Source organism: Pogona vitticeps, chromosome 4 (assembly GCF_051106095.1).
Source record: "Pogona vitticeps strain Pit_001003342236 chromosome 4, PviZW2.1, whole genome shotgun sequence".
Lineage (NCBI taxonomy): Eukaryota > Metazoa > Chordata > Lepidosauria > Squamata > Agamidae > Pogona > Pogona vitticeps.
In genome coordinates this window covers 87,541,097-87,558,691 of record NC_135786.1, presented here as the reverse complement: position 1 = coordinate 87,558,691, position 17,595 = coordinate 87,541,097, and the positions used below count along the sequence as shown (strand labels likewise).

At 45.0% G+C, this 17,595-nt stretch overlaps 2 protein-coding genes across 3 annotated transcripts in view; one reads left to right on the top strand and one right to left on the bottom strand.

Moving 5' to 3' along the window:
- Nucleotides 1-13,190, bottom strand: part of DNAI3 (dynein axonemal intermediate chain 3) — a 47,370-nt gene extending 34,180 nt beyond the window's left edge. The window contains exons 1-3 of one of the 2 annotated variants that reach the window (XM_020795024.3): nt 13,049-13,190; nt 3,334-3,598; nt 2,167-2,208 (exon numbers count right to left, since the gene is read on the bottom strand). In XM_020795024.3, the coding sequence (XP_020650683.3) occupies nt 2,167-2,208; nt 3,334-3,571 (280 nt within the window). In that variant the 5' untranslated portion in view covers nt 3,572-3,598; nt 13,049-13,190. Of the gene's footprint in view, nt 1-2,166; nt 2,209-3,333; nt 3,599-4,189; nt 4,278-13,048 lie in introns of those variants that run through there. The other variant, XM_078392197.1, reaches the window with a different exon arrangement.
- Nucleotides 13,191-15,967: 2,777 nt separating this feature from the next.
- MCOLN3 (mucolipin TRP cation channel 3) overlaps nt 15,968-17,595 on the top strand; it is a 28,341-nt gene continuing 26,713 nt past the window's right edge. Inside the window, exon 1 of the mRNA XM_072997891.2 lies at nt 15,968-16,024. The gene's annotated coding sequence lies outside the window, so the exon portion shown is untranslated. The remainder of the gene's footprint in view (nt 16,025-17,595) is intronic.

Below are 17,595 nucleotides of genomic sequence, written 5' to 3'. Positions count from 1 at the left end.
GAGGCATCAGACCACAAAGATCCTCGCAGACAAACTGATTCATTGTGGCATCTAAATGCAGTTTCTTTTTTACCAGCATCTAAATGTCACTCCTAGCTTTTTTGGTCCCAAATAGATTTTACATGGATGGTTGTGCCCTAGATGTTACCTGGGGGCTTTACGGGGTGCAACTAGACTTTTTTACACCCTTTTTCTTTCTTTCTTTCTTTCTTTCTTTCTTTCTTTCTTTCTTTCTTTCTTTCTTTCTTTCTTTCTTTCTTTCTTTCTTTCTTTCTTTCTTTCTTTCTTTCTTTCTTTCTTTCTTTCTTTCTTTCTTTCTTTCTTGGCATCAGGGAGATATCTGAGGACCCTAGGGGTAGCATTGTTCTCTGTGTGCTGCATGTAGCCCATGGGTTACACAATTCTCTCCTATAATGGACAGGAACTCCTGATGTAGTGACAGAAATGGGAAACACGTTCATAGAATCTGGAAGCTCACAAAAATCTCCCGTGTATAAGTGGCTCACGCTTCCTGTTTGCTGTTTACAAGCGATGCAAAAAGCAGAAATATTATTTTATTTAAGGAAAGTTACAAACAGTTACAATACTTTGGCCATCTCATGAAAAGAGAAGACTCCTTGGAAAAGACCTTGATGTTAGGAAAGTGTGAAGGCAAGAGGAGAAGGGGACGACCGAGGATGAGATGGTTGGACAGTGTCATCGATGCTACCAGGATGAATTTGACACAACTCTGGGAGGCAGTGGAAGATAGGAGGGCCTGGCGTGCTCTGGTCCATGGGGTCACGAAGAGTTGGAAATGACTAAACGACTAAACGACGATGACAAACAGAACAAATACTGTATAGAACAAACCGCTGTGTGAATTACCAAGCTCCCACATTTATTGTCCTGCATGCACCCTGAAGCTCCTGTATGAGTTAGTTTCCATCCATCTAAAAGGAGGCAGCACATTAAGATGTGCAATTCACGGTACACATGCAGATCACAACCTCTGTTGTAGTAGTGAGTCAGCTATTGGAGATGAATTATTATACTGTAGATAAACTAAAGGTCAACGGATCTGGATTAAAGATAATTATGTCAGTTTCAATGCCAAAGGGAGGCACATTGTTGGCTCTTCTTAAAGCTGAATTAAATCTAAACTTGAGAATATTGATCAGCTTTAGGTACACATGCTTCGGGAATGTCTGCATTTACGTAAAGCCTGTTTTAGAACTGACAAAACAGTAAAGCGTATTCTAATCTCACTCAACCAGAAATCTAAATCCCTCAGCAAATTTCTATTGCTTAATATGTTACATTTGATAAATCTGACATTTATCCCTTAAGCCTTTTCATTTCTGGTCCTCCATGGTACCTGCTGCGCTACAGTTATTCATTAACATCTAAAGAAAGGATGAGAGCTATCTGGCATGTTTGGAGCTTTGGCAACACGATTTCCATAAAATGAAGAACTTTACCAGATGTTGGTTGGCTGGTTCGTTGGTTTCATCGGCACAAGCCCACCAACCCACTTTGAGCTCCACACTTGGTCTGGACATTTCTCTCTACTGCCAATTTTGGGAGTTCAATGGATTAAGCCATAAAGGGCTTGTGGTATTGTACAGAATACTAAATACTGTAGATGTGCACTCCCTTTTGTGTTTTTTCTACTGTAACAGTAGATTTATGAATTTCATCATGTACTTTTATAGCCTCTAAAAGGCTTGTTGTGTTTTGTTTCATGGATCCCGCAACTTTTCCGGCAGTTAAAGACTTGATGCCAGATATGAGCAGCTTGGGGAAATCCTGGAGTAAAGGTGCTGCCTCAAAACACTTCTGTACCATAAGGACCATCAGTCACCAAACCTTCCATGTAACCCCCCCCCCCAAAGTAAAACCAGGAGGGTTTTACTAGAAGTCCACTTCCAATTTTGAAAAATCAATCATTTGGAGCATTAAATGGTGTGTGGAAGCCCTGAGATCTACTTAAAAGATGAATTACTGCTCTAGGAGGGTCCAGTTTCTCACTTTTGGGAAGGGGGCTGGAAAGAGAATGGGGCAGAGTGATGGGTGAGGGCCTCAGTTGGTAGAGGGAAAGAGAATTGCATTTTGCCCACTGTGGCTGTCCTTCATGGCTCTGCATACCATGTATTCGTCAAAAATCATTTTTCGAGCAGAACTCACCCATGCTTGCCATAGACAGATCGGGTTCTTCTTCTTTTTTAGCTGAAATGAGATAAAACGGCTTCAGTATAAGAACACAAGAAAAGTCCTGCAGAATTCAAACCATGGATCCATGTTGTCTAGTATCTTCAGCACTGGCTAGCCAAATGCCTCTGGATCAGGGCAGGCCACAAGGATAGCATAAAGCAACTACTACACCCCCTGTACCACAGTTGTTCACCCACAGAGTCTAGTATTCAGATATTATAGTAATTTGTGTTGCCTAAAGCTCTTGTTTTCCTCTTCCTTTACATTTCCTTTTAGGTAATTTTTTTAAAGAATATAAGACTGTAGGCAGGCATTACCAATTTTTAATCGGTATATATTTTAGACACTTCATAAAACAATATCAGTAACAGCTAATTCTAAACCATCTGGATTAGCAGCCACAGATAGAGTTACCCACCATGAATGTGTTGAAAACCCTTTTAAGATTACATAAACTAATGGCAACCATAATGCCTTGCAGCTGACAATTCCATGCTGTAAGATACTGATTATTTTTCTCTATGGATCTCATAGTACTATGATATGAGGGTTATGGGGAATCACTCACCGATTCATATTTTAAAAAAACTCTTACCATCCACACCCTCCCATTCTTGCCATCCTTCCTCCCCACATACACACAATTACAATACCTCCCAGAAAGAACAAGGCAAAGGCCGGGTTGCCCCCAAGAATTCTGGTTGCCACTGTCATTGCCAGTTGTAGAACATTTGTTTTTCTCCAGACAGGGGAAATAGAACCATACACTATATTCAATAGTGGGGTGAAATTAGCACTGATATAAGGGCATTAGAACATTGGCAGTCATGTTTTCAATCCTGTTTCCTAACAAGCCCCTGGAAGTAGTTGGATTTTGAGAATGGCAAGCAAAAACAGGCTTTTCCCTACTGGAAAAGTCCCCGGGAACCTTTTCATTTCTGCTATACTGTACACTAAGATTATTATTTTTCCCCAGTAAGAGGTCTACTGAGACGTCTTGCAGTTACATTTTTTAAAACATTAAAAGTGTTGTATAGATAAGCACTGAAAATCTGTAAAATAAAAATGTCTGAGAACACTCTTGTTGTCTAAATTTAGACAAATGATTTCTTTTAAACTTTTATAGCATCTTATACTCACCAGCCAACTTCCTTTTCCCTTTGGGTGACCCTTTGGGTGACCCTTTGGGTGTCCCTTTGGGTGTCCCTTTGGGTGACCCTTTGGGTGTCCCTTTGGGTGTCCCTTTGGGTGACCCTTTGGGTGATCTCTTGGGACTCCCCTTAGCCTTTGGGGTTCCTTTCCTTTTCCCTTTCCCTTTCTTTGCTGAATCGCCATAAGTTGAGGAAGGGGAGCCAGGAGATACTGGACTTTCAGCCATTTTCCAGATTTGATTTGATTTTTTTGCCTGGGAAATAAAAAACAAAACATAATTACAGTGAACTAGTATTGAACTGATAGCTTTTAGCTTCTTCACATTATAGCAAAATTGGTTCTAATCAGTAAGATATGACCCTCCAGTACCACTGAATGGTGGAAGAAGGGTTGGTCCAAGTCACGTTGCTACTCCATACCGTTTTACTGTGCAGTTTAGGAACCTGCACCCCAGAAATCCTCACTAAGCTACAGCAGATAATGATTCGAAAACCCCTTGCATTCAGCATGGCAACGCAGGCACCAGTCAAAAGTCCTAACAGCTGCAGTGTTTATAGCCTTCCTGTGTCTGTAAACGCTGCCGTTATTAAGATTTGTGTCCCTTATTCAGATTCTAGAATTACAGTATAGGAAGCCTGCCTGTCATGCTCTGCCAGCTCTGTACGCCACAGAGAAATGCGAAGTAGGGGCACACTGCGTCTCAAGTGCGGTGCTACTTTGCCTAGTTAAAATGCTGGCGGCTTAGAACAAAAGGTATCCAGCCAGACTGGGCAATCGCACTCACACAAACCACAGTGTGCGAAGTGCATGTACTGGCAGCAGATGGTTTCTCCTATCCATTTACCTCTCCCCACGTCCTCTGGCCCATCCCCTGCCCTCCGACTCCAAGGTAACCACCAAGACTCCGTGTGCGTCACACAGCTGTTGCAAGAAAAAGACAGAGAACAGCAGCAGCAAGGGGGGGGGAAAGGAGGAGAGCTTGGGGCTGGGAGGTGAGTCGGAGCAGCCAGCTTCTCAGTTTGGCAGCAGATTGAAAGACAAAGGGGGAAACTCCAGACCGGTAAACCTTAAGCAACCCCAGTGCTTCACACTGACTGGTGCTTGTTTCTGCTTTGACGTGGTTGCTCTGTTTAGGAAGTGTGAAAGAATCTCCAAAAGCTCTGTAACATTGATGTTAAATACATCTCCATTATCCTTATTTAATATTATTTTATCATTTCAGTGGCAAAAAAAAAGAAAAAAAAAAGCCAAGGGCAGAAATAACAGCGTGCACTAAATGGGACGCTATATAAATCAAAGAAATAAACCACAGCTCTCCTAAAAGGCACAAATGCTGTCCTTCACAAAGCACAACGAAGGTTCCAGCTGCACTGAGGACAAGATGAGGCAGGAGCACAGTCATAAAGCGAAAAATAACTCCAGCACCATCATGTGGAAGTGAGCAACATCACAGCAAACGAAACAGCAGTTTCACAATCTGAATGTGAGTCAGGGTTTTCTTGCAGAGGTGTCCTATATCACAACCTAATTCATTTAAGAATGTGAGCTTCAGCAAGAAGATGATGAGGAACAGAGGTAATAGGCTGTGTATTGAACCACAGGTAAGTGTTAAAGCAATTTCAGAATTAGAAATTCAAGCAAAGCATATATTCGCTTCCCTCATGTCAGTTTTCAACTATGAAAGAAATAGAAAGAATGGCCAATGATTCTGAACCAAGCATCTAGTGCATTATTGTAAAAACATGGTCACTCACTTCCTCAGTCAGGGACTAAAATTTTTAAAAAGGCCAATTGGAAAATAGGCTTCATTTCTAACAACTCATCCAGACGTTCGAGTCACATGAACAGAGGCAACACGGAAGTGTCTGCAATTAATCACAGAGCTATTTTTAGGAAAACAATTTAAGAAGTAAGACAGAAGGTTCCTTAAAACAGCTACTTATTAAACTAGCCCTTTAACAAGTAACTTCATCCTTTCTTTTTTATATTTTCTGAGTTCTTATAAAGATGTTGGAGAATGGGGAGGGAAATGCAGGATACTAAGCATCAGTGAGTACATTTATTACATCAGCACTCTTATTGACACTTATTGGAGAGTCAGCCCACCCACCCCAAACTCAATAGGGCTTACCTCTGAGTAAACATTTACAAAATTGAGCTGCAACACATTTAATTAATGGCAGATTACTAGAACCCATTAGCAATGCAGGTGGGTACAAAATGACACAGAGAGGAAAGGTATTGGCGGTGAATACCTCTGCAGCAAATAATAGTAAGCAGAATATTTAAGACTGATCACAGAGGAAGAAGATGGCATGGGAAACAACCGAGTTGAGATGAGATGAGAAGACTTTGTCTAAAACAGCCACTGTTAGTACTGTGACATCTTATAACACATTTAAAAAATAGGGAGGGCAATCTCCAAAGGTTCAGGGAGTGCATGCACCCATCCCCGGAACTTCAAGGGTCATGATCATACTCACATCCACTCCAGAGATCCTTCAAAAATAGGTGTGGGGGGGTTGTTTCTTATTGAAGAAGTCCCCTCGGGCCCTCTAGTGGCCAAAACATTAAACATTTTTGGAAAGCATGGGGGCAGAGGTAGAGGTGCTGGCGGTCTTTGAAAACATGGCAAAATCCAGTACCGCATCCTGTCTCCCGTAGAGAGAGCCAAATCAGATGACTCTTTAAAGACAAGTCATCAAACATGCCATGAGAGGAGGAGGTCTCTTCTTTTGTTGCCCCTTAGCGAAGACTTGGGGGGGGGGGAAATACTTTTTTAGCCACATTATAATTTTTGGACTACGGCTCTCAAGATCTCCAGCCAGCCAGGGATCTGCTGCATGTGGTGGTTGCTTCACTCTGCCTGATAGCGGTGCCGGTCCAATCAGCATGGTTCCTAGAAAGATTCTGCCACCTCTTTCAACTCTGAACTAGTGGCAGCGCTGGGATCAAGAAATTATTGAACTTCACCATGGTTCATTCTCCTAATTAGATTAGCATCCTTCAGTCTCGAGAAATTATGGTAACGTGCTCTGTATGGAGGACTTGGAACAGCATCTAGTGTGGCTAAGAAGGTCAATTTGAGAGTGACAATCCCTTCTACACTGAAGACAAATACAATCTGTCCCCTGTCCAGCTCCCTGGTTTTGCTGCTTTCGGCACTGCCTCTTTGCCTCAGCCTGCTGGACAAGGGTCTCTTCAAATTGGAAGAGGCCATGCTGCACCGCCTGCTTCCAGGCTGAACGCTCAGACATCAAGTTTTCCCATCTGTTGAGGTCCATTCCTAAGGCCTTCAGATCTCACTTGCAGATATCCTTGTATCGCAGCTGTGGTCTCCCTCTCGGGTGATTTCCATGCACTAATTCTCCATACAGGAGATCTTTTGGAATTCGATCATCAGCCATTCTCACAACATGCCCAAGCCAATGTTGACGTTGCTGTTTCAGTAGTGTACACATGCTAAAAATTCCAGCTTGTTCTAGGACCATTCTATTTGGAACTTTGTCCTGCCAGGTGATACCAAAAATGTGTCGGAGACAGCGCATATGGAACGTGTTCAGCTTCCTCTCCTGCTGTGCACAAAAGGTCCAGGACTCACTGCAGTACAGGAGTGTGCTCAGGACATAGGCTGTATAGACCTGGATCTTGGTGTATGCTGTCAGCTTCTTATTGAGCCATACTCTCTTTGTGAGTCTTGAGAACGTGGTAGCTGCTTTGCCAGTGCGTTTATCCAGCTCAACATCTAGGGACAGAGTGTCAGAGATCATTGAGCCAAGCTACACAAAGTCATGAACAACCTCCAATTCTTGCGTGGAGAAGGTAATAGAGGGAGGTAAATCCATGCCCTGGCCCATGACTTTTGTTGTCTTCAGGCTGATTATTAGTCCAAAGTCTTGGCAGGCCTTGGCAGGCCTTGCTAAAGTGATTCATGAGTTGTTGGAGGTCTTCAGCAGAGTGGACAACAGTGGCTGCATCACTGGCGAAGAGGAAGTCCCGCATGCATTTCAGTTGGAATTTGTTCTTTGCTCTCAATCTAGAGAGATTAAAGAGCTTTCTATCTGATCTAGTCTGGAGATAGACATGTCAGTGGTGGATCTATTAGCTCGAAATCCACACTGTGTTTCTGGATATACTCTGTCTGCAAGCACCTGGAGTCTCTTCAGTACAACACGGGCAAGCAGCTTCCCTACAACGCTGAGAAGAGAGATGCCACTGTAGTTATTGGAGTCCCCCCTGTCTTCTTTGTTCTTATACAATGTGACGATGTGTACTCCACCTTCCCTCCAGCAAAGATGAAATACTTCATACAGTTCAGTGGTGATTATCTCTTTACAGCACTTCAGCACTTCAACAGTTATCCTTCCCAGGTGCGTTGCCGAAGGCGAGGGAATCCAAGGCCACTTTTATTTCTGCTAAAGTTAGTTCGCCATCCAACTCTTCCAAGACAGGCAAGCACTCAATGTTATTTAATGCTTCTTTGGTTACTACATTCTCTCTGGAATACAGTGGGGTCTCGACTTACAAACTTAATCTGTATTGGAAGGCAGTTCTCAGGTTGAAAAGTTCGTAAGTTGAATCTTCATTTCCCATAGGAATGCATTGAAAACCATTTAATCTGTATCTGCTCTTTTCGTCCATAGAAACTAATGGGAAGCTGCTATTCCGCCTTCTGCCACTAGAGGGGGATATTTTTCTCTTTTTTTCCTTTTAACCTAAGATGACTTAGCTTTTAAAAAAAGGGGGAAAAGAGTTCGTAACTCGAATCTAAGTTCGTAAGTCGAGTCCATATATTCCTATGAGAGCGGTTCGTAAGTCGAAACGTTCGTATGTCGAGCCGTTCGTAAGTCGAGACCCCACTGTATAGCTCAGAGAAGTGCTGCACCCAGTGGTCCATCTGCTGTGCTCGGTCCTGGATGATCATGCCTGTAGCAGACTTCAAAGCAGCAGATTTCTTCTGTATTGGACCTAAAGCCTGCTTGATACCGTCATACATTCCTTTGATGTTACCTGTGTCCACTGCTATCTGTATTTGAGAACAGAGCTAAAGCCAATAATCGTTGGAACATCTCCTGGCAGCCTGTTGGACTTTGCTATGAGCAGCTCAAAGAGTCTGCAAGTTGTACTCACTAGGACAGGATTTGTATGCTGCTAGAGCTCTTCTCGTATCCTTGATGGCTGGCATCAACTCCTCCGAATGGGCTTTGAACCAGTCGGCCGTCTTTTTGGTCTTCTTGCTGAATGTGAACAAGGCCATGTTATACACAGCGTTCTTGAAATGTTCCCATTGTTCAAGTGCATTTGCATCAGCCAGGCCTGGAAGGGTTTCCTCAAGTGCTTGGGTAAATTCCTCCACTTTTCTTTGATTGCAAGTCTTGCTGATGTCAATACATGGTCTTCCTTCCTTTTTGTGTGATACAGTCTCTTTGTTCACAGTTTTACTCTACTACAAACCAGGGAGTGATCAATATCACAATCAGCACTCTGGTAACTGCGTGTGATTGTTATACTAGGAAGGCTAGAAGGTCTACTGAGGATCAAATTGAGCTGATGCCAGTGCTTCGATCTTGGATGTCTCCAGGAAACTCTGTGCTGAAGCTTTGTATTAAAGAAGGTATTGCTGACATAAAGACCATAATAACTGCAAAACTCCAGCAAGCGTTGGCCATTTCATTCATTCTCCTAAACTCCTTAAAAATGAGTTGGAGATTTATTTATTTATTTATTTATTGGACTTATATACCGCCCCATAGTGCTACAAGCACTCTCCGGGCGGTTTACAATTTAATTATACAGGCTACACATTGGCCCCCCAGCAAGCTGGGTACTCATTTTACCGACCTCGGAAGGATGGAAGGCTGAGTCAACCTTGAGCCGGCTACCTGGGATTTGAACCCCAGGTCGTGAGCACAGTTTTAGCTGCAGTACAGCGTTTTAACCACTACGCCACGAGATGGGGCAGAACACAATAGTTTCCATTTATTTCGTTTGTAGTGGATAAGTTCCTTCTGAATTGTGAGGCCTCCTAATGCTGTACTTCCAGCCCATAGGAGCTAATCATTCTTTTGGAACTATAGCATAAGTGGCCATTCTGTTTTGTTGAGTCTTCTTGGTTATTGTTTTTCAGTGAATTAAACATCACTTTCATTAAATTGCCATTTGAAGAAATATCCACCACCCCCTTTTCAAAAGCTAGGCAAGTTCATGTTGTGCTTTTAACTAACCTGTGCTGCTAGGATGATAAAAATGCTGAAACCTAGCAGGGTATATTAGCAAAACTACATGTAGCAATTAACTTTATATTTTAATCTTCTATACTAGAAAGTAACAAGAGCAGCACGTTCTTCTAATTATCTAATGGGCTGAAATGTTTAGTGTTACAGAATTGAACTATTATGTTGCTAGGTGCTCAAGGGGAATCAAGTTAATTAATTATCAAGAGAGACACAAATGCTCCATGTACCAAGATGGAGGAGTGGTTAATCATGATCACATTGAACACTTTAAATGTCATGTTTATGTGCAGTACCCATTAAAGACATAATTTATTTGAGTACAAAATACTGAATCATCAGAATACACAGCTGTAGAGCATGAGAGATTTTTTTAAAATTACTTAACTCACAAAGCAACAATGTCACAAAAGGTTCATAGAATGAAATGCCTCAGGCATCAAAGATCCATGTTCCTTTCAGAAGAAATATTCCTTCCTATTCTTATGGCTGAAGTCTAAAAGACACCGCCCCCCCCCTTGACTTGGTACCCTTCAAATGTTTCAAATGACAACTGCCATCATTCATTATCATTGGCTATTCTGGCTGATGCTGAAAAAAGCTGGGAACCTAAATGGAGGATGCCAAGTTAGGGAGGGCTGGTCTAACAGAATCTAGTCTTTGAGATCTGTTACTGAAATTCTGAAATCTGCTCAGTGGCCAAGCAAAAAAGTCTTAAATTTTCCATTATTTTCACCATGTAACCCGATTCTTATGTATTATGTCTAAAAGGCTGTGGTTAAAAAAATAATAATCCAATTAATGGCAAATGTTGAGGGAGTTCTGTCTGAATGAATAAAGATTTTGTTTGAGACTTTACTGTTGTATTGCCACTGTGATATCAGTGACATTGAATGGAAGTCAGCAACCATAACATCACTGTATAGCATGTGCCTTTCAGTGCCTGCAATCCTACTGGTGCTTGCAGACGTTTTACATAACTTTCTGTGGCCAATTGCAAGTAACTGACAAGGTGCTGAAGTACATCTTGGTTCTGCAATCAATTTTGTGACAACTGAGATGTGTCCCAGCACTTTGTCAATTAGCTGCAATTAGCTATTGCAAGTTATGGAAACCTTATGTGAACACCAGTAGGATTCCAAACATTAAGTTATTTTCTTTTCCTTCTTTCTTCAGTATAGAATGGGAACTTTAGGCAATGTCAGAAGTGCGTATGTAGGGAAAGGCAATGCATTGCGTGTAGTTTTGTCACCACCTTGTAATCCCTCTGCTCGGCCTAAAGGTTGTCACTTGACAGGAAGGTTCAGATGTGCACCATCAGCAAATCTTACTTGAGGAACTCCCTTTAAAATTTGTTACTATTGTCCCCAGTTACCCCCAGTTTGGGGTGTAGTGGGGCTGAGGGTTAAACTGCAGAAGCCTCTGTGCTGCAGGGTCAGACGAACAGCAGTCGTAAGATAGAGTCCATGCAACAGAGTGCGTTCCCGTCACTTGTCCCAGCTCCTGCCAACCCAGCAGTTCGAAAGCATGTAAAAATGTGAGTAGATAAATAGGTACCACCTTGGTGGGAAGGTAACAGCGTTCCGTGTCTAGTCGCACTGGTCACATGACTATGGAAACTGTCTTCGGACAAACGCTGGCTCTATGGCTTGGAAACAGGGATGAGCACTGCGCCCTAGAGTCGGACACGACTGGACTAAATGTCAAGGGGAACCTTTACCACCCCCAGTTTGTTGAAGTGGATGGAAACTGTGTTTTAGTATCTGGAGGGCCATTTCTTCCCCATAGAGTAGTACCCTGTGAAAGAATTCTGTGTACCATCTTGGGGAAATGCTGCTGGTTAATTTAATAATACAGTACTTGACTGAAACAACAGTCTCTGATTCTGTCTGGTAAGGCCTTATCATTAGGCAAAGTGAGATAGCTACCTTGGACAACTGATCTTGGGTGGTTGTTTTGAAAATGTAGAAAATTGTTCTCTATTTATTTTGCTAAGAGGGGGATTACCCTATGCTGCTGGACCTCAGATAGAGAAATGTTTCAGGCCAAGCACACTCTGTATAAATTCCTTGCCTATATCTCCTCCTTAGGTGAGAATGAACTAACATGGTCTTAAGTCTATCCACAGTTCACATAAAATGACAATCAGCCTGCAGACCTTCAGGTTTTTTGTTTTTTTTTGTAAGACAACAGCTCCCATAAGCCCCATCCACTGGGTGGGGTGGGTGTGGTAGCCCAAAACATCTGGAGGGCAGCATATTGCCTACTATATTATGGATTACTAAGGTAAGAGTGGAGAACATGTGGCCATCCAAAAGTTGTCAGGCTGAAACTCAGCACTAGCTACCACAGCCAATGGTATGGGATGATAGAGGATGCAGTCCAGAATCAACTGTGGGTAGTCATCTCTGTTTGACACTGGGCAGGCCAGAAGGAAGGGATTAGTTCTCTATCTATGCAACAGGCACAATAGCAAGCATCAGTTAGTATTTGTGAATTGTAATGAAACAAAGGTTTCACTGCACAGTGAAACTGCCTTGTCAAGGTTATTATGCACTGTCAAATCAGAACCAACATAGAGCAACCCTAACAGGGCTTTCAAGGTAAGTGAGATATTTAAGAAGGTGTTTTTACCAGTTCCAATCCCCCCCAGTCAGTTTCCGTGGCTGAGAAGGGATTTGAACCCAGGCCTCCTGGGTTCTAGTCCATCACTCCATTGAGTGGTGCCTCACCCTGTGTCACTGAAAATCAAGACCACCCACACTCTTGTATTCCTGAATTACTATGTACAGGTGTGAAATCTGGACGGTAAAGAAAGCTGGAAAAAAAAATAATTTGAAATGTGATGCTGGAGGAAAGTTTGTAGGTACCCTGCACTTCCATAAAGTTGAACCAGTGTGTCCTAAATCAAATCAAGCCGGAAGTATTTCAGGAGGCAAAAATGTTGGGACTGAGGCTGTCCTCCTTTGGGCCCATCATGAGAGGACAGGATTCTCTGGAAAATTTAAAGATGCTGGGAAAGAAAGAGGGCATCAAGAAACGGAGGAAGGTCACACATAGCTGATTTTGCAAAAGCTGAGCAGTTCTGTGGAACTCCTTGCCACAGGATGTGGTGATGGCATCTGGCCTAGATGCCTTTAAAAAGGGGATTGGGCAGATTCCTGGAGGAAAAATCTGTCGCAGGTTACAAGCCATGATGGGGGAATGTATAATCTCCAGGCTTAGAAGGAACTGTCACATTCCCGCCTGGGCCTCGATTGTTTCACCAAGCAAAGGCTCACACTACGTGTCGTTCAGCTGCTACCAGTTGATAGTTGAGGACAGGGCATGTTGGAGCTCGCTCAGTCGCGGGGATTCACCACCAGTCAGTCGGGTCTGATTTAACAGGGCACAACAACAGCAACAGCAGCTGCTACTGACTTTTTAGACCGCTTTGGAAGGAGTTCCTTCTCCTGGAGAGCAGTCCTTACCTGCTTGCAAAGTGCTTTTCGCCGTCCCCTTCTCCTCCTCCTTCTCCTCTCTCCTCTCTCTCTTTTCCCTTTCGAATGTTAAATGTTGATCCCTCCAGGGCAGGCGTCGTTCAGTTGCTATGGCCAACAGCCATTCGTGACTGGCAGCTGCAAGAGCGAATGCGCCCTCCTTCTTTTGGCTTTAACCCCACCCCTCCTGAAGAGAATCGCTCGCTATTGGACGTTTCTTGGACAAAAGCGCCGCCAGGGGGACACGCGCTGATGGGGGCCAAAAGGAGCCGCGGGGCCTCCAGCGAACGGGAGGCTTTCCTTGCCGCTCTCAGACAGAGAGGAGGCGCGTCACATTTCAAGCTTCAGACCGCCCCCCCCCCCGGGCAGTTCCTGCTGCTTCGAGCTCGTGGCACCTCATTTCTTTTTTATTCCCAACAATGAGGTAGGAATACATAAGGAATAAAAAGTTCCTTATGTGACCCGGACACTTTTGCAGCTGATACTCGGGAGCCGCGTGGCGCTTGTACTCCTCCTCTACTCGAGACCGGCTCTTCGGTAACAGAATGCCTTCTGTCTTTCTTACTGCCGAAAGACTGTTCCTTTTAAGACCCTCTAATTAAGTTTAATAGCACAATTACGCTTGAGGTTCATTTGAGTTGCATTTCTGGAAGGACGGGTCAAAGGGAGCTATTCAGAAGAGGCCTCCTCCCCTCGACGTACCAGGAGATCGCTTTTTGCAATCTTTATAAGTTTGTGACTGCCAGGGAGGTTTCATTAAAGGTTCAGAAACGCGTTAACCGTCTTCTTCCTACATTCGAAAAATCGGTGTGTGTGTGTGGTGTGTGTGAAAGAGAGACGAGGACTCACAAAATGATACACAACTTCAACATCACAATATTTTCAGAAAGGATACACAACCTCTTTTTCTTGAGAAAAAACAAAACACCATGCATAATATCATCGACTATCTGATGTGGGAAAAGTTAAATCTGGGGTCTGTGCGCGTGTGTTCTGTGCCGTCAAGTCGGAACCGACTTATAGCGACCCTAATAGGGCTTTCAAGGTGAGATGTTTACGGAGTGGTTTTCCCAGTCGGTGGCTGAACGGAGGATTCGAACCCTGGTCTCCAGAATCCACCACTTGATCGACTACACCACCCTTAAGCATCCAGTGGAAATTTTTGGTCCAGAGTTCCCAAACTACCTCACCCAGCACGGTCATTTGTCCCATCTCTGCCAGCCAATAAGGTCCCCCCCCACACACACACACACCAGAAGGATATTTTTTCCCTTTACCGGAAGACTTCGATTGCCATGGTTTTCGATGTAGCAACTAAATTAGTCTGGGTGTGGTCCTTCACATCTCAGCACTGGGTCGCCATCTGGGAAAGTGATAGATCTGACTAACCAGGAGCAATAAAAATCTAGCTGGGGTGTTCTGGGAGCTGCAGTCCAAAAAATCGTTATAACTTCCCCAAGTTCTTAGGGACCAGGCAGGGAAGGCAGGAGGTAAGTGGAGGGCGATCCGATGGACTCGGGAGAATGAGGTTGGGTGGTCATCACTTTGTGAGAAGGGCTACACAAAGGAAAGGTCTGGGAGAGTGATAGATAACTCAAAGGGAGCAGGAGGAAGTTGCAAAGGAGTCTGTAAATACATAATCCGGATGTGTTTTAACTAGGGTGGTAGTTCGGAATGACAAAAGAATTGGGACGTACTGATTCCATATAGAAAGGATAGGATAACTGGATAACAGATCTGCCATGCAGTTCTTTATACAGTATGCGTACTTAATGGTTTCACTAAATTTTTAGGAGCTGATACCATAACTGCTTCTACTTTGAAACTCTTACTTAATCATTCTTATTTCTGTCTAACAACAGCTCGGAAACTTACTTCTCGGGGTAATGCTCAACAAAAAACACAAATCCGTATTTCATATAGATCCCGTAGGAATGCAGCGTAATAACAACTGACGAAAGTGGCAGGGGCAAGAACCAGATACAGTACAGCGAGAAGATCACAAATATGTATTGACAAGCTACTTCAGCATCCTCTGTTTAATATTTTTCTTATTTACACTGTCTTGGCAGTGTTTATGATGAGCAAATGGGCCAAACCATGGAGCATCTGTTGATCTAAAAAAAAAGAGCAGAGCTTGGAAAAGTTACTCTTTTTTGGACCACCAGAACCCCTCAGCCAACGTGGTCAGCTGGAGGCTTCTGGGAAGTGTAGTTCGAAAGATTAGCCTCTTTTGGCCCTGATGGGATGTCTATAGAAACACGAGCCCTCTTGCACCAGTATTACTTTCCAGGCCGGCCCTATCATTTGGCAGAGTGAGGCTGCCAGGGCAGAAAAAAGGTTATTTCCCCTGGTTATGATGTTACCTTCCCCTGCCAGAAACCTGTGAGATTTTTTCTGCCTCGGGCCGGTTTCCCTTGCCTGGCTTGGGGGTGGTGGTGGTCCTATGCACCTTGAGTTGGGGGGGGGGCCCTCTTCCCTGCCCGGCCTCAGGCAACCACACGTCTTGAGCCAGCCGGGATAGGCAGGGTGACCAGAGCAGCGCTTTCCCTTCGGGTCTTGCCGCGAGTGGCGAGGCGGGCGCGCAGCAGGGCGAGCGCGTCCCTGGCCCTCGCCTTGCCGGTCACATTGTCTGTGGGGAGGTGGAGGCTCGAGTGGGTCGGTCGCTGGGGCGGCAGAAGCTGCCTTCGGTCACGTGGGGCTCCTGCCGCCGCCGCCGCCGCCGCCGCCGTCGCTGCGCTGAGGCACCTTCGCCGCCGCCGCCGCCGCAGCGCCAGACGCTCCGAGCCCAGCCCCGTCCAGGTGCCGGCCGCGGAGCCTTCGCCTCCGGCCCCGGGCAGAGGAGAGCCAGACGCCGGCCAGCTATGGAACCGGACTCACGCTGAGGCGGCGGCTGCAGTTGTTGTGCCGGCGGCGGCGGCGGCGTGGGCGGCGGGCACGGGGGGGGCTCTTCTTCGGGCGCTGCAGGTGAGTGTGCGGAGGTGGCGGCGGCGCCTGGCTTGGGGGGAATGGCGGGCGTCCCTTGGCGCCGCGCGGCAGGGCTCAGGGAGGCGGTCCCGCCCCGGGTGCTTGGGGTGTCCGGGAAGACGCTTATGTAAGTGAGCCTGGCCCTTGGAAGGAGTCCGTCCCCGGAGGAGGCTCGTCGACAGATGCTGCCGGAGGGAGGGAGGGAAGGAGGGAAGCGAAAGAAACCTGCCAGGGAGGGAGCTCATGGAAAGGGAAGACGCGCTAGGCTCCGGCTGCGAAATGCGCCGCTTCTCTCGCCATCCCACGGAAGGTCAGTTCGCGTCGGCAGCCCTTCCATACCCGCAGGCGGGGGCGGGGGGGAGGGAGGGAGAGGAAACCTTCGCCGGCCCGGTGAAAGATCCCGCAAGCCGGGAGGAAACTTATCCCTGGCAGAAAGTGCCTCTTTCGGGTCCCAGTCGGGGAAGAATGGAGGAACTGGGCTTGGGGGCAGGCGGAGGGACAAAAAACATTTGGCAATGTGGTCCGGTTTGTCAGAAGGATGATGGGATGTCCCAGAGGATCATGAATCCCAAGTGGATTAAAGTGATTAAAGAAATGCACTTGGTCCATGCTCAGAGGCACTATTTTGTCACGGTTTCAGGGTTGAGTGCTGAGGCTGCGAATAAGTAGGAGTGCAATATTGAATTGATTCTAATGAATCTGTCAGGGTAACCGAATGGAGATATTTTAATCAAATGAAAAGATATCCTGTTAATCAGATGATTTCCCATTTTCCTAAAAGAAGAGTTAATTATTTATTATTTGTTTAATTAATGCATTTATTTGGATGAAGGGAATGGTATACCACTTTTGCATACTTTGTACCTCAAAAGTCCTGGAAAAGTTTGATGGCTGATTTTTAATTATTTAGATTTAATTACTGACAGTGAATGAAGCCAGCATCTTAAAAAGCAGAGACATCACCTTGAGGACAAAAGTCCACATAGTCAAAGCTATGGTTTTTCCAGTAGTGATGTATGGAAGTGAGAGCTGGACCATAAACAAGGTTGACTGCTGAAGAATTGATGCTTTTGAATTATGGTGCTGGAGGAGGCTCCTGGACTGCAAGGAGATCAGACCTATCCATTCTGAAATCAATCCTGAGTGTTCACTGGAAGGACAGATCCTGAAGCTGAGGCTTCAATACTTTGGCCATCCCATGAGAAGAGAAGACTCCCTGGAAAAGACCCTGATGCTGGGAAAGTGTGAAGGCAAGAGGAGAAGGGGAAGACAGAGGACGAAATGTGACCAACATGAATTTGACCAAACTCCGGGAGGCAGTGGAAGACAGGAGGGCCTGGTGTGCTGTGCTCCATGGGGGTCACGAAGAGTCGGACATGACTTAATGACTAAACAACAACAACTGACAGTGAAAAACAGATTTAAATATGCAGATGCTTTGCTTTCCATCTTTCCCCCCCTTTTGGTCCCTACTTACCACTGGAATGCAGACTTTCCCAAACTTCTCTGACACTGAATTTGGAAAATAGTCTAGGGCTAAGTTCTAATATATACTAAGGTCTAAGACTTCC